The 14,247-nt window shown below is 43.8% G+C and overlaps 2 protein-coding genes across 2 annotated transcripts in view; one reads left to right on the forward strand and one right to left on the reverse strand.

Moving 5' to 3' along the window:
* The window catches only part of LOC143298639 (gamma-aminobutyric acid receptor subunit beta-like), a 353,929-nt gene that overhangs the window by 120,242 nt on the left and 219,440 nt on the right, over positions 1-14,247 (forward strand). The window lies entirely within an intron of this gene.
* LOC143298737 (tripartite motif-containing protein 3-like) lies at positions 2,753-8,483 on the reverse strand. Its single transcript, XM_076611661.1, has 4 exons — positions 7,454-8,483; positions 5,418-5,813; positions 3,721-4,350; positions 2,753-2,953 (listed from the first exon to the last, which is right to left on the reverse strand). Exons 1-4 carry the CDS (start codon positions 7,832-7,834, stop codon positions 2,897-2,899), a joined length of 1,464 nt encoding a protein of 487 aa, XP_076467776.1. The 5' UTR covers positions 7,835-8,483; the 3' UTR covers positions 2,753-2,896.

The following is a 14,247-nucleotide window of genomic DNA, read 5'->3' on the forward strand; positions in this document are numbered from 1 at the left end:
ACCATCCTCTTGTGTGTGTTACAACAAATAATTCAATGATATGACGAACAGATAATACTTTCATCTACACGTCTCGACAACAACACCTGACATCAAGAACAATTTTTTTAAATACACTTTTCAATTTCATAATGAGTTTTCTTATCACAGTTTTCTTACAATGGGGAGTGTGAAAAAAAAAAAAAAAAAAAAACGTGGAAAGAAATGGGATCAGAAATGAGAGAGAGTTCTGTATTAGAGAAAGAGGAAGAGACAGAGTGAATGAAAGATAGGGTCAAAGACAGACAGAGAGACAGACAAGTCTACACGAGGATAATAGGTAAGCACTGGTGTGGTTTTTTGCATCCATTTCCCGCCCTAAACAGGATGTACACTACACAGTTCTAAATAAAGACAGAGACATGTTGGTAATAATAATAATATATACGGTATAAAAATATTTTAAAAACATAAAAAGGCACTAACACACACACACACACACACAATTTTCAGGAAACGTTAACATTTCTTTTGTTGTCTAATGTAGTCTGAGTTGCAGCCAAACGTAATGATTTTAGAGATTTATAAATGTAGAGCGCCAGATTATTTAATACAGTTCCTTTCTGGAGGACATAAGGAAATTAAATCTGCAGCAACATGGATTATGAAAATATTCAGGCTGAATATATTTCATTCATTCATTCATGAAGAGCATCACAGCCAAGCATAAAATGAATTTCATCTTCTTCACAGCCATGGCATAAGCAACATAGCATTTTATCGACTCTCCTATTATCAAATCTGGAGCGGTGATATGCAATGTCTGTGACACCAAAGTCTAGTTTTATCAACGCACATTTAATATATCTATCGCTTACAATTTCAATCTAGGGTTCAACACGATGAGTTAATGCAAACATCCTATACGCAGCAAATCCGCTATGTATCAGAATACGATCATGCCAGTCCTGCCACCCACAGTCAACAATTCTTTGTTTAAATCAGTTTATAAATCCTGTTATATTTTCAACGCCCTGGATATCCCAGACATATGCAAATCCATAACAACACGGATATGTCCGTATGCTTGTAACCCGAGTCCTCATCCCACTACAGTCTACATTATGCAGTGGGGGAGGGGGGAGGTGAGAGAGAGAGAGAGAGATCGCAAAGATAAACAAATAATAACTAAAGCATAGATAACATCATCACATGGATAACCCAATATCAAGGAAAATATAACAGAAGTAACATGCGTTACAACTGTATGTAGGTAAATGGAAATAAAGCAACAGTTCTAGGAATAAAAGAGAAAAAAAAAGGACAACATTAACAGCAAAGAAATAAACATTGCTGCATATGAGGATTGGTAATGTTTTTGAAAGTTGTTGAGCAACGGTATCATTTAAAAGTCTCTTGGATATGAAGCTTTTTGCTTGTTTGTGGCTTTGTTTGTTTATTTGGGGGACAGTCTGCGACGGAATGGTGAGCACTACACACATATTGGTACATATGTATACTCTGCTCTCCTATGAAAGAAATATCGCAAATACAAGAAAACAAACATCAACCAATGTATTAAGATCAACAACAAAAACAAAAGAAACTGAAGTCACTGATTATAATCGTATATCGCAAATGCGAGAATGCAAATAACAGCGAATGCATTATCAACAACAAAAATAAAAGAAACTGAAATAACTGATTATAATCGTATAATCAAATAATGTCGAAACGGAACATCACACGGATTACAAAGTAGAAAAACGGAGGGGATATTCTTCAGCATGACTTTTATCCATATTGATTCGACATCATGTTGCCAAGATTTAGTAGACTCTTGAAGGAGGGGGTTGGGGGTGGGGATTCGCTGACATAAAAAGGGAGACCAGTCTTACTGGCTTTTGGGGGGTCTTTTCGGAGAAAGACAAATAGTCACAGAGAGAGGGAAAGGGGGGGGGGCAGAGAAAGAGACAGAGACAGGCAGAGACAGAGAAAGAGACAAGACTATGCAAATCAGGACGAAATTCTTTAATTTCGAGGATAATAGAAAAGCACTGGTGCGCTTTTTTTTGTTTTTTCTTTTTTTTTTTTTTTGCATCTAGTCCCCGCCCTGAACAGGGTCTACGCAAGACAATACTAAATAAAGTCATATGCATGGTGATAATATGATACATAGGAACAAACAGAGCAATTAACACACACACACACACACACACATACACATACACGTGTATACATACTGTATGTCAAATACTATGCTACTGCAAATATGAATACACTTATAGAGATATATATATAGAGAGAGATATGCATGGCAATTAAAGGAGATAACGCTCTTTACCAAAGGGCAGCATAACTCCATTGGTAACACAGGGTAGAAAGAGAATAAAATGATCAACACAAGAGAGAGAAAGAGGCAGGCAGACAGGCAATATAATGGGGTGCAGAGGGTGAGAGAGATTCTCAGCCATGAGAGAGAGAAAGAGACAGAGACACAGAGAGAGACAGAGACACAGAGAGAGAGAGGGAAGAAAACGCCGCGTCTTTATGTGTTCAAAGCGAAGGGTGCCCGTGTTCACAGACGTTCAGAGCTGTGGCTGCACTAGAGCGCCGGCGAAGCTCGTTTCACTGGAGTGGTACTTCTCAGCTAAGCTGTATGCCTTCAGCCACACCGTGTCCCCTGCCTTCAGCCACACACACACAGAAGCAGAGCCTGTCGAATCGTAAGACCCACACAGGTCAGTGCACTTAGTCCCCTTGACACAAAGCTGTGCATTAACAGTCTGCTTCTCTTTACTGCATCCAACCGTTGCACTGAACACATACGTTCCCGGTACGCTTGCGGTGAACAGGCCTGTAGTGGCGTCATAGCCGTTCCCTGCGTTGTTAATCACCTCACTGAATACTAATTCATTCAAAAATGTTGTTCTCTCCATGTCGACGTCTTTGGCGAGAAAGGACACGCCCGTGCCTGAAACATAACCAGCAGACTGACTTCACGACGCGGAATTGAAGAATGTGTTTTCTTCACGTCACATAATACGTACCCTGCCCCCCGCACCCCTCCAACTCTCATTGACCCCACCATCTCTATGTGATTCTGTCGCTCTGTCAATCGCGCGCGCGCGCGCGCACACACACACACACACACACACACACATGTACACGCACAATGCACACGCACGCGCACATATACACACGCATTCAAAGACGCGCACACACGAAAGTACACAAATTCACTGGACCTGTTTTCATGCAGCATAAAATAACGTCATTTAAAATATATTTAAAAGGTCACTCAGGTTCACGAAATTTCATTTTGTGATCAACGAAGTTGTATTTTTGCTTATGCTTGAATTTGAATTTGTCTGTTTCTGTGGGTTATTTTTTTATGTCAATCTATCTATCTATCTATCTATCTATCTGTCTGTCTGTCTGTCTGTCTGTCTATCTATCTATCTAAGCGATTAAGCGCATTGGGTTACGCTGCTGCTCAGGCATCTGCTTGGCAATAGTGGTGATAGCAGCAGCTGCAGCGCAGTAGTAGTAGTTGTTGTTGTTGTCATAGTAGTAAGCTCAGTAAATGTAATTGTATTAGCAGATATATTTTTACACTTTGGATGAAGTGTGTGTGTGTGTGTGTGTGTGTGTGTGTGTGAGAGAGAGAGAGAGAGAGAGAGAGATCATGGCACAGAGAGAGAGAGAGAGAGCGTGAGATTCACCTCAAGGCAGACTCACCAAATTTCTCTTGGAGAGACTCCATTTCCTCCCAAAGTCAGCTTCCTTGTCTGTCAGCGCTGACATCTTGGTGTTGGCGTCAGCCACAAATCGGTCAACTCTGGCCACCAGGTCTTGAAGCGATACATACTTGGTGGCCCCGTCAGCAGCAGCAGTAGTGGTATCTCCGTCCTCCAAGGTTCCCATGTAAGCTTGCACGTCAGCAGGCTGCAGGGAGGACGCTGCACCGGACTGGTCATCGTACCTCCAAGACCAGGCCGTGTCCTGACTCGCCGCTTGTTGCCGGTGACGCTCCAGCTTGTCGTCACTGAGCAGCGCCGCCTTCAGCTCGTTTCTCAGCGCCACCACATCCGGGTCGTTCCCCGCCGACTGCGCCGTCGCCGCGCGCGAGACGAGGGAGTTGAGCGTGTTGACGGCGGTGGTGGTGGCCGACTTCTCTGTCTGAATTTGACCTCTGTCGGCGTCCTCTCTGCAGGACACGGCGTCCAGGAGCCGGTCACGTGACTTCTGGCCCCACGTGACGAGCTGCTGAAAGCGCGCGTGAACTTTCTGCGTCGCTTCCTGTGCGTGACGCGTCAGTTGCAGTTCCTTGCGGTCCAAGCTTCTGAGAGAGGACTGCATGGTGTGGACCTGATATACGACATAAACAACTTTTTTAAAAATTTTTTATCAACCTCTTTCTTTGCATCTTTTTACCCAAACAGAATCTTCCGTATAAATATGACAAAACTTGCATGGTGTTGTGTTGCATTGTGTTGTATTGTATTGTCACTGTAATGGAATGGAATGTAATGTAATGTAGTGTAGTGTAGTGTAGTGTTCTTTTGTCATAATATATTTCTCTCTGTGGAATTCAGCTGCTCTTCCAGTAAAGAGCGCGTCGGTTCCGTAAGAGCACCACCAATTTCTTTGTTCCCTTTTTTCAGCCTGCAGGTGTGTTTGTTTTCCTATCAAAGTGGATTTGTATACATGATTTTGCCAGGGACTAACTCTTCAGATGCCCTGGGTTCTTTTACGTGCGCTCAGTGCACAAACAAACACAATAGGCATTGCTCTAGCTCTTTTATTCCCAGATACTTTAAAGGTGTTCCCGAAGATGGGAACTGGAGGATGGAGGCTAAAGAAACGTGTGTGACGTGAAAATTAAATAACAAAAGTTAAACGTAACAAATATATATTGATTATAAACTGTACAAAACAAAAGCTGGTGTCAGACTGAAGGGCTAGCACACAGTGCAACAATTGCCATAGGTAGGCAAACGGCACAACATAGCGTGGAGCAATACTATGTTACAGTTCAACACAATATCACTCTCTACAGCAACAACAAAGTGAGAGCTGTATTATCGATGTTTTTTCCATCGCAATGGGAAATGATTTACAGCTTAGTCTTTTGTGAAGGACTATGACTCTCATACTAGGAGGCAAGATTATACTGGCTTCTAGTGCTGCAGCCTTGGGGGTTAGTTGGCGTTTGGGAACCATCCCAACACCGACCGTCCTAAAACCCTCTTGGCCGAGAGTGTGGGGATGTAACTTGGGCGAGACACTCTACACTGTAATCAAATTCTAGCCCAGATAGTCGGGACAGCAGTTGCCTCCTCTGCTGTTCTGATGGACATAGTCGGACACGACTGACTATCACACAGCACAACTCAGTCCACCCCACTCCACCCCGCCCCAGCACCCACACCTACCTGTTGTTGTGCTGAAGTCACCAGGGAAGCCATCTCCTCCCTGGCCGCCAGAGCAGCCCGAGACAGCTCCACGGTGTCGTGGCCTTCGTGCGAGGAGAACTTGCAGTGCAGGCAGATGCTCACCTGGCACTGTCGGCAGTGGAAGCACAGCACCTGGTCCCGGTGAACCATGCACATCACCTTCCTCCCCTCCTCCCACTTCCTGTCCTTGCCTGACTGGCTGGGACCGATGGCAGTCACGTGATGATCACGTGCTATCATGTCGTGATGGCGTCGGCACGTTCGGCAAACGTTCAGTCTGCAGTCTTGGCAGACGTGGCTGGCGCTTTGTTGGTTTCCTTCCTCGCACATGTCGCACAGGATGGTTTTTGGCTCTTGGTCCACGTAGAAGTTGCTCTGAAGACAGCACAGTGGTATAGCGGCTGGTAAGTGAGAATGAATATGGTCGTAAATGTAAGCGCTAAACACATCATCACATGGACGATGGATGAATTAATCAAGGAAGGAGAGAAGGACGGAAGGAAGGAAGAGAGGAAGGGAAGGAAAAAAAGTATCAGTTCAGTAATCCTTCATAATGTCTTTGAAGCTGCTTAAGAGTTGTTGTCTTTTTATCACATGCTGATGTGTTCATCTTCACAGTATTATACGCTGAATGTTAAATCACAATTGTGCTAGAACAACATTGTGTTTCGTTATCATTTGTGCGCAAGCTATGATAAGAAGCGGTAAGCACCATTTTGTCGGACGTGTGATTGTATGCAAGAGCGAATGACAGTATACATGTACAGTTATCGTTCATTTAACACTTATTTTGAAACTGGTGTCACAGCCTTTATGGTCTGCTGGCAACTGAGCAAGACAAACACCTGCACTCAAAGTGTACGTGTATCTTGATAAAACATAAAGGTTTATGTAAACAACTATCATCGAAGCAGTGCTTACTCAAATGTAGAAGTTTGTAAACCTGCTGTCTGTACAATATCTTTGTTTGAAGTATGAATGGTTTCGCATGTTCTGTTTGATGCTTTTGAATTCAAAACAAAACAACAACTCAGATTAGTGAAAAAGAATTTCCAAATCTATTGTTCTCTTTTCGAGAGCACTAACACATTCTGTTTACACAGCTTATTTCACAAACCGAAATTACAATTTTTTTTTCATATAATCTTCCAGCAACCGCGTAGATTCTGATTGGCCAGTCCCGCACTTTCCCTATATAAATCATCAAACAGAATATGATGCAGGTAGTATGGTAACAGCTTAACTACCACCAGCGCTTACCATATTCCTGATGTGTTGGAATTTGATGTAACTGGAAAAAAATACGTCAACTTAAATCGATCGAAATGAAACCAACAAACAAACAACAAAGTAACAGAAGAAAAAGACCCAAGATCTACTTTTGAAAAAGAAATTTGCAATGTTTTGAACACACGTTTCGGCACACACACACACACACATACACACACACACACACACACACACACACACAATGTGTTGGGTAATAGAGTGTTTTCGAAACATCGACTGACTGGCAGGGTAACACTGTCAGGACTGCATAAAACAGAACACGCCAGTGTTACTGCTGACAAATGATCAGGGGTGGAAGATAGCGATATAGTAGGCTTTTTAAATGTCTGATTCATTGTACAGTCATAGGGTGCTAACATAGCACTGCAAAAAATGTACGGCTGCAGCACTGGAAAATGATCGAGTACTGAGCAGGAAATGACGAAACCAAGGCCAGGAACTGAAGGGTGAGGGGGTGGGTCGGGGGAGATTAAGGCGGGTCCGGAAGTGGGGCTGCGGGTGGGGTTCATATGGAAGATTGATCTATCATCTGGCAACGTCCTCCATAGTTTTCATTAATACTGAGATGCGAGTGAAAGCACTCACTCACACACACACACACACACACACACACACACACACATATATATATATATATATATATACAATATACACACAAATATATTTACAATAAATGGTGATAGGTAGATTGATAAAGAGCCTGATAAATCAGCTGGGTCACATACCTGTAAGAAAGCCACTCCTCCTTCTGGCACAGTGACAGGGGCACGACAAGCTGGACACAGAAAGATCTTCTGATCGCTGGCACTGTCGACTTTGGCATCGCTCTCCTCCTCCATACCTGGGGCTATGGAATCACTGCCCTCATCTTCACATTTAGCATTTCCTTCAGCATCAACCGATTTATCCTTTGCTTCATCTTCGGATATAACAGCCTCGAGCGTTGCTGTGGTAACCGACGCTTCCAACGCTGTCAAACAGGGCAGGCAAAAACAGTGGTAACACGGCAAGAATTTAGGACTTCGGCCGTAGTATGGTTCCATACATAAGGTACACGTGTACCGAAAGTCCTCGTCCTTCCTTCCGAGATCTCCGCCTGTCGCCATGTTGAAAGAACAAGTACGAAACTGCCCGCTGTTGGGGGAATTAAAAAAAGGGAAAAAAAGAAGAGAAAAAAAGCAGTAATACTATAATTATGCAATAATCGTTGGTCTGGAGTCTATCTTCGGCACATAATATTAAAAATCGTAACTGTCTCTACGAGAAATTAGTTCATCGTTTTACCTTCTAAAAATGCAAAACTTGGGGAAAACGGTTTCACCGCAACAATCTTTACAATCGGAACACTCAGTTATTTTCCAATGAAGGCACAAACAAGAACGGAATACTGAAATTATAGTGAGTTTTCCTTTAACGATGCACAGTCAAGAGTCACCCGAACACTTAGGACGCCATGATTTACCAACACCAAGGCACGTAGGCTGTCTGTCAAAACTGCACGAAGCGACACGCAGTGAAAAAAAAAAGTGGGACTGACGCACTGAAGGTTGTTTACAACACAACTATAATTATCACTCCGCGCACTGAAGGCCAATGCAAACGGTGTTCGATTCAACACGGCAGGCCTACCTGACGATGTGCAGGTCTGTCAACAGGTTCTTTCAATCAAACTGAATTAATAAAACCTCACTTATTGTTCGTCTCTGACCTCCAGCCACGGACACTGGGTGACAATGATAATGTATCGTGTTCTCCAAACCGGGAGCAGCTGGCCTATTCCAACAGGAAGAGGCGCGTGCAAAATACAACATATATTTTGCGCAACTTTTCAATTAAGCTGTGTCAGCCACATAAAAGGAAGAAGGTCAATAGCCCATGCTCGGGTGCACGCGCACATGCACGTGAACACGTTTGCAAATATATACTGACATACACACAAACACACACAAACACCATCGAGCGCGCACACGCATACACACACAGACACACAGACACACACACACACACACACACACACACACACCTTCATACACGCATAATATACAGACTAATGTGCATTTGTCTGTCCGTCCGTGCGTAGATATGTTAATGCATGTGCACATGAATGTGCATAAGTATGTGAGTGCATATGTATGTATGTGCAATTATCCTTTCAATATTACCCAAGCTTTTGTCACGTCTGTTGCCTGTGGCTTGATCACGCGAGCATCACATGTTTGTTGTCTCGTCACTGACACATTTCTGAAAAACGCGAGCTGATCGGGAATCCCCGTTGTGATCGTGCCGATCCACTCATTTGCAGTCGAACTGTGCTCTCTCTCTCTCCCTCTATCTCTCCCTCTCTCTGTCTCTCTCTCTCATTGTCATTATGTGCGCGCGCGCGTATGTGTGTGTATGTGTGTGTGTGTGTGTACATTTCATTTTATGTTTGTGTTTATGTGTGTGTGTGTGTGAGTGAGAGAGAGAGTGTGTGTGTGTGTGTGTGTGTGTGTGTGTGTGTGTGTGTTCTTAAAACAAAATCCGGTAGCCCTTTATTCAGCTAGCCGTTAAGTCCTAAAGTATCAAATTTGTTGTTGTGTAGGCTTTTTATTTACGCTTTTTTTCTTTTAAAGGGCAAAAAGAAGATTTTTTTTTCTTTCAAACTACATTCCCCTGCAGGGAAATTCAGCGATAGAAACGGGAATTAAAACAAATGTTGGAATCATTATTTTGATTGTTGTTAGTGTGCACTTTTATTTGTTCATTTGTTTATTCTTTCGTTTGATTCCGTGAACCAGAAACTTTTTTTTCTCCCATTGTCTTTTGGCGACAGGTCAGGAGTCAGGACTGCAATCCCATCATGCCAAGCTCGGTCCGCCATGTTTGACAGCCTCGTTTCCATGGCAATTGCGGTTGTTTTTTTTTTTTTTTTGGCTGGAAGGGGGCGGCACTGTTGTCAGAGAGGTCATTCTGACAATGACGTGATGCAATTATTGTCAGTCGCACGTCTGATGATACTTTCGTGTGTGTGTGTGTGTGGGGGGGGGGGGGCGGGGGGGGGGGGGGGGGCGGGGGGGGGGGGGGTCTGTCTGTCTGTCTGTGTCTGTGTTTGTGTGTGGTGCAGAGAGAAAAGGGCTACATTTAGGGATCAATAAGAGAGAAAGAGATAGAGACAGACAGACAGACGGACAGAGAGACAGGGAGAGACAGATAGTCAGAGAGAAAGAGAGAGACAGACAAACAGACAGACGGACAGAGAGATAGGGAGAGGCAGACAGAGAGAGACGGAGAGAGACTCAAGACTCAAAATATCTTATTTGTCTCAAGGCCCCAGTCTCATAATTATAAGAATGGGCGATAAGATTGTTTTAAAAAAATGTTATAAATTACATGAATAAACACTACAGCCAGACAGGTATGACAAGTCCTTCCAGAAGACTGTATCAAATACATTGGGGGAAAACTCTCAAATACTCTGTATAAATGCAGTGCCACATTACGCTTAATTGATTCGTAACTGGATGCCAGGGCAGACAGATATTAACTGGGCAACATTTAAACGCCAGTGAAAGAGAGAGAGAGAGAGAGAGAGAGAGAGAGAGAGAGAGACGAAACGATTTTGTTTATTTCATGGCTTGAAAAAATAAATGTCGAAGGGCAATGGAATAAGCATTATTACTGGGTTGTTTTTTGTTTGTTTGTTGTTGTTTTTTTGTGTGTGTGTTGTTGTTTTTTGTTATTTTTTGGTTTTTTTTTGTTTTGTTGTTATTATTTTATTCAGCCCTCTGAGAGGAGAGAGAGAGAGAGAGAGAGAGAGAGAGAGAGAGAGACCCAGGTTATGTGCAATGTCTGATGAAAAACGAAAAGTATTGGAAGGTATTGGGATGTGTAATAGGAGGAGAGGTGAGGGATGCGAAATTAAGCGCACCGTTTACTGTACTATTGAGAAACAGTGTGAAGTTTGTTTATTAAACTAATGATGCTGATCATCATCATTTGGATACTTATATAGCGTCTAATCTCGGTCGGAGACCAAGCTCTAAGCGCTTTACAAACACGGGACAATTTGCACAAAAGGCTGCCTAACTGTGTAGAGCCGACTGACGGCTGCCATAGGGCGTTCATCATTCGTTGATGAGTTGGTTTTTTGGTGGTTGTTTTTTTGTTGTTGTTGTTTTTTACCGTTATTTCTGTATGTTTTGTTGTCTTGTTTTCTTCTTGTTCTTTACTTCATTCCACATTATCTGATTTGGGAAGTCATTGGACTGTAAGTTTGTTTTTTTTTCCCGCTGAGATCGAGAACACGACTGAATATGATAGGTGTCTTTGGCTCATTTGCCATAGGGGGTGGTAGTTCTCTGCCATTGCCGATATATCTGAGTCCACAGGGGACGAAGCTGCAGCCATTTCAGGCATACGACGGACGCAATAGCCGAGTGGTTAAAGCGTTGGACTTTCAATCTCAGGGTCCCTGGTTCGAATCTCGGTAACGGCGCCTGGTGTTTTTAAGGGTAGAGATTTTTCCGATCTCCCAGGTCAGCGTATGTGGAGACCTGCTAGTGCCTGAACCCCCTTCGTGTGTATACGCACGAAGAACATCAAATACGCAGGTTAAAAGATCCTGCAATCCATGTCAGCGTTCGGTGGGTTATGGAAACAAGAACATACCCAGCATGCACACCCCCGAAAACGCAGTATGGCTGCCTACATGGCGGGGTAAAAACGGTCATACACGTAAAGTCCCACTCGTGTACATACGAGTGAACGTGGGAGTTGCAGCCCACGAACGAAGAAGACGAAGAAGAAGAATACCAGGCATACAAGTGGCTCTCTTTCCCTCGGACAGAATTCGAATGACCCCCAATGGCAGTTTGTGAAGGGCTTCTTATTTTCCGTCTTTGCAAGTTATTTTCAAATAACACGAAGGGTTCTTTAGTTGTTACCCAAGCTTGGTTTCCTCAACTATTTACGAATACTGTCCGATTCACCGAATTATGTATTGTTGTGTGCCATTTACGCCCCTTTATTTGTATTTGTATTTCTTTTTATCACAAAATATTTCTCTGTGTGAAATTCGGGCTGCTGTCCCCAGGGAGAACGCGTCGCTACACTACAGCGCCACCCATTTTTCTTTGTATTTTTTTCCTGCGTGCAGTTTTATTTGTTTTTCCTGTTCAAGTGGATTTTCTTACAGAAGTTTGCCAGGGACAACCCTTTTGTTGCCGTGGGTTCTTTTACGTGCGCTAAGTGCATGCTGCACACGGGACCTCGGTTTATCGTCTCATCCGAATGACAAGCGTCCAGACCACCACTCAAGGGTCTAGTAGAGGGGGAGAAAATTCGAACCAGCGCGCTCAGATTCTCTCGCTCCCTAGGCGGACGCGTTACCTGTAGGCCATCACTCCACAGTGGCAATCACGTATTGGGCCTATGATCCAGTGTTTACCAGTGATCAAGGTTCGAGACCCCGTTCCTACTTGGTGTTGTCAGTCCGTTCTCACAATACTGAATACATGCGAATTGAATGTGGATGTTTTGTGTTATGTCTCATTTTGGGATGTTGTGGGTGTTGTAGATGTGACACCCATCCAACGTCTGTCTGTGTGTGTGTGTGTGTGTGTGTGTGTGTGTGTGTGTGTGTGTGTGTGTGTGTGTGTGTGTGTGTGTGTGTTCGTTCGTTCTTTTGTGCATCCGTCCACAATTGTGATTTTTGAGGAAATTCCATCTCATTCTCCACCCCACTCAGACCACAGACCTCATTGTGTGTGTGTGTGTGTGTGTGTGTGTGTGTGTGTGTGTGTGTGTGTTTGTTAAGAACTATCGATGTCTAGCTATTTTCTTCTGCCATACTGATAATTAAAAGCTGAAAAAAACACGTTTTAGAAACAGCTGCTGTGCATTCATCTTTTGTTGCTTCTGTCAGAGAATTGAAAGGGTTAATTATTGACACGTCTTCACAAAACATGGCACACAGGTCCTAAACTAATGAGAGACTGTTGACATGTCGTCAGTAAACGTGACATTCCGATGCCAGACTATGAAATTTCAAAAGTATTTTTCACGTGACAGAGTGCAAAGGATTGATTTAAATGTCTCTGTGTTGTGTGTGTGTGTGTGTGTGTGTGTGTGTGTGTGTGTGTGCGCACGCACGCACGTGCATGTGTGTATTTGTTTGTTTGTGTGTGTGTGTGTGTGTGTGTGTGTGTGTGTGTGTGTGTGTGTGCGTACGTGCGTTAGTGCGCGTGTGCGGTGTATCTGATTGTGGTGTATGCAATCGAATTTCTGTGTGAGCACATGTGCCTGTGTACGCATGTGTGTGTGTGTGTGTGTGTGTGTGTGTGTGTGTGTGTGTGTGTGTGTGTGTGTGTGCGTGCGTGTGTGTGCGTGCGTCCGTGTGTGTGTGTGTGTGTGTCCGTATGTCTGTGTCTGTGCGTATGTGTGAGTGTGTCCAAGGTAAATGCAAAATGAAATTCAGCACGATGAAATGAACAAGGGAAGTGGAAAATCACAGGGGGAAGGCGGGGGGGGGGGGGGGGGGGGAGTAGAGATACACCATTCCAGGGCTGATAACAATCCACATTGTCTGTCTGTCTGTCTTTATGCTCTGTCCGTGTGTGTGTGGACAATGGACGAAAGAAAAAGCAGGATGATGAAGGATGGATGGAGGGAGGGAGGGAGTGAGGGATAAATAACTGGAACGATAATTCCTGTAGGGAATATCGCGTATTCCTAACGGCGTTGGGGTTCAGCATTTCCTCTTTATTTTTCTGTTCCCAGTAACAGCCTTTCTCTGTTGCAGCTTCTCTTACTGCTGTTGTTTGTTTTTTTTCCTACTGCTGAGAATGCCGTTGAGTTTAAGGAGAGCACACACACATACATACATGCATACATACATACACAGCCAAAGCCACAGCCACATTCACATACATGGACACAGACACTGACACACACACACACAGTCACACGCACGCACGCATACACACACACACACACACACACACACACACACACACACACACACACACACACACACACACACACACACACACACACACACACACACACAACAAAACAAAACCAAAAAAAACAGAAAAAAAACAACAACAATTAAACAAACACACACACACACACACACACACACACACACACACACACACACACACACACGCACACACACACACACACACACAGAGACCCGCCCACACACACACACAGGTGCATACAAGCACACACACGCATATACACAAACAATACACAGACAGACACACATGCAGACTTATGTAGCGCCAGTCCTCGGTCGGAGACCAAGCTCTAAGCGCGTTACAAACATTTGCATAACAGGCTGTCTGTCTGGATTGAGCCGACTGACGGCCGCCACTGGGCGCTCATCATTCGTTTCCTGTGTCATTCAATCGGATTTCAAGCATGCACACATACACACTGTAGCATGTTACGTGTATGACTGTTTTTGTTTACTTACCCCGCCATGTAGGCAGCCATACTCCTTTTTCGCTAGTCATTCGGATGAGACGATAAACCC

This window comes from Babylonia areolata, chromosome 24, assembly GCF_041734735.1.
Source record: "Babylonia areolata isolate BAREFJ2019XMU chromosome 24, ASM4173473v1, whole genome shotgun sequence".
In the NCBI taxonomy this organism is placed as follows: Eukaryota; Metazoa; Mollusca; class Gastropoda; order Neogastropoda; family Buccinidae; genus Babylonia; species Babylonia areolata.

Bases quoted from the DNA above. Each gene is read 5' to 3' on its own strand.
- LOC143298737 (XM_076611661.1), bottom strand. From the start codon at position 7,834: ATGGCGACAGGCGGAGATCTCGGAAGGAAGGACGAGGACTTTCGGTAC. The intron at 5,814-7,453 runs GTATGTGACCCA...TGCTGTCTTCAG, and splicing joins GAGGAGTGGCTTTCTTACAG to AGCAACTTCTACGTGGACCA. The intron at 4,351-5,417 runs GTAGGTGTGGGT...GTCGTATATCAG, and splicing joins TGACTTCAGCACAACAACAG to GTCCACACCATGCAGTCCTC.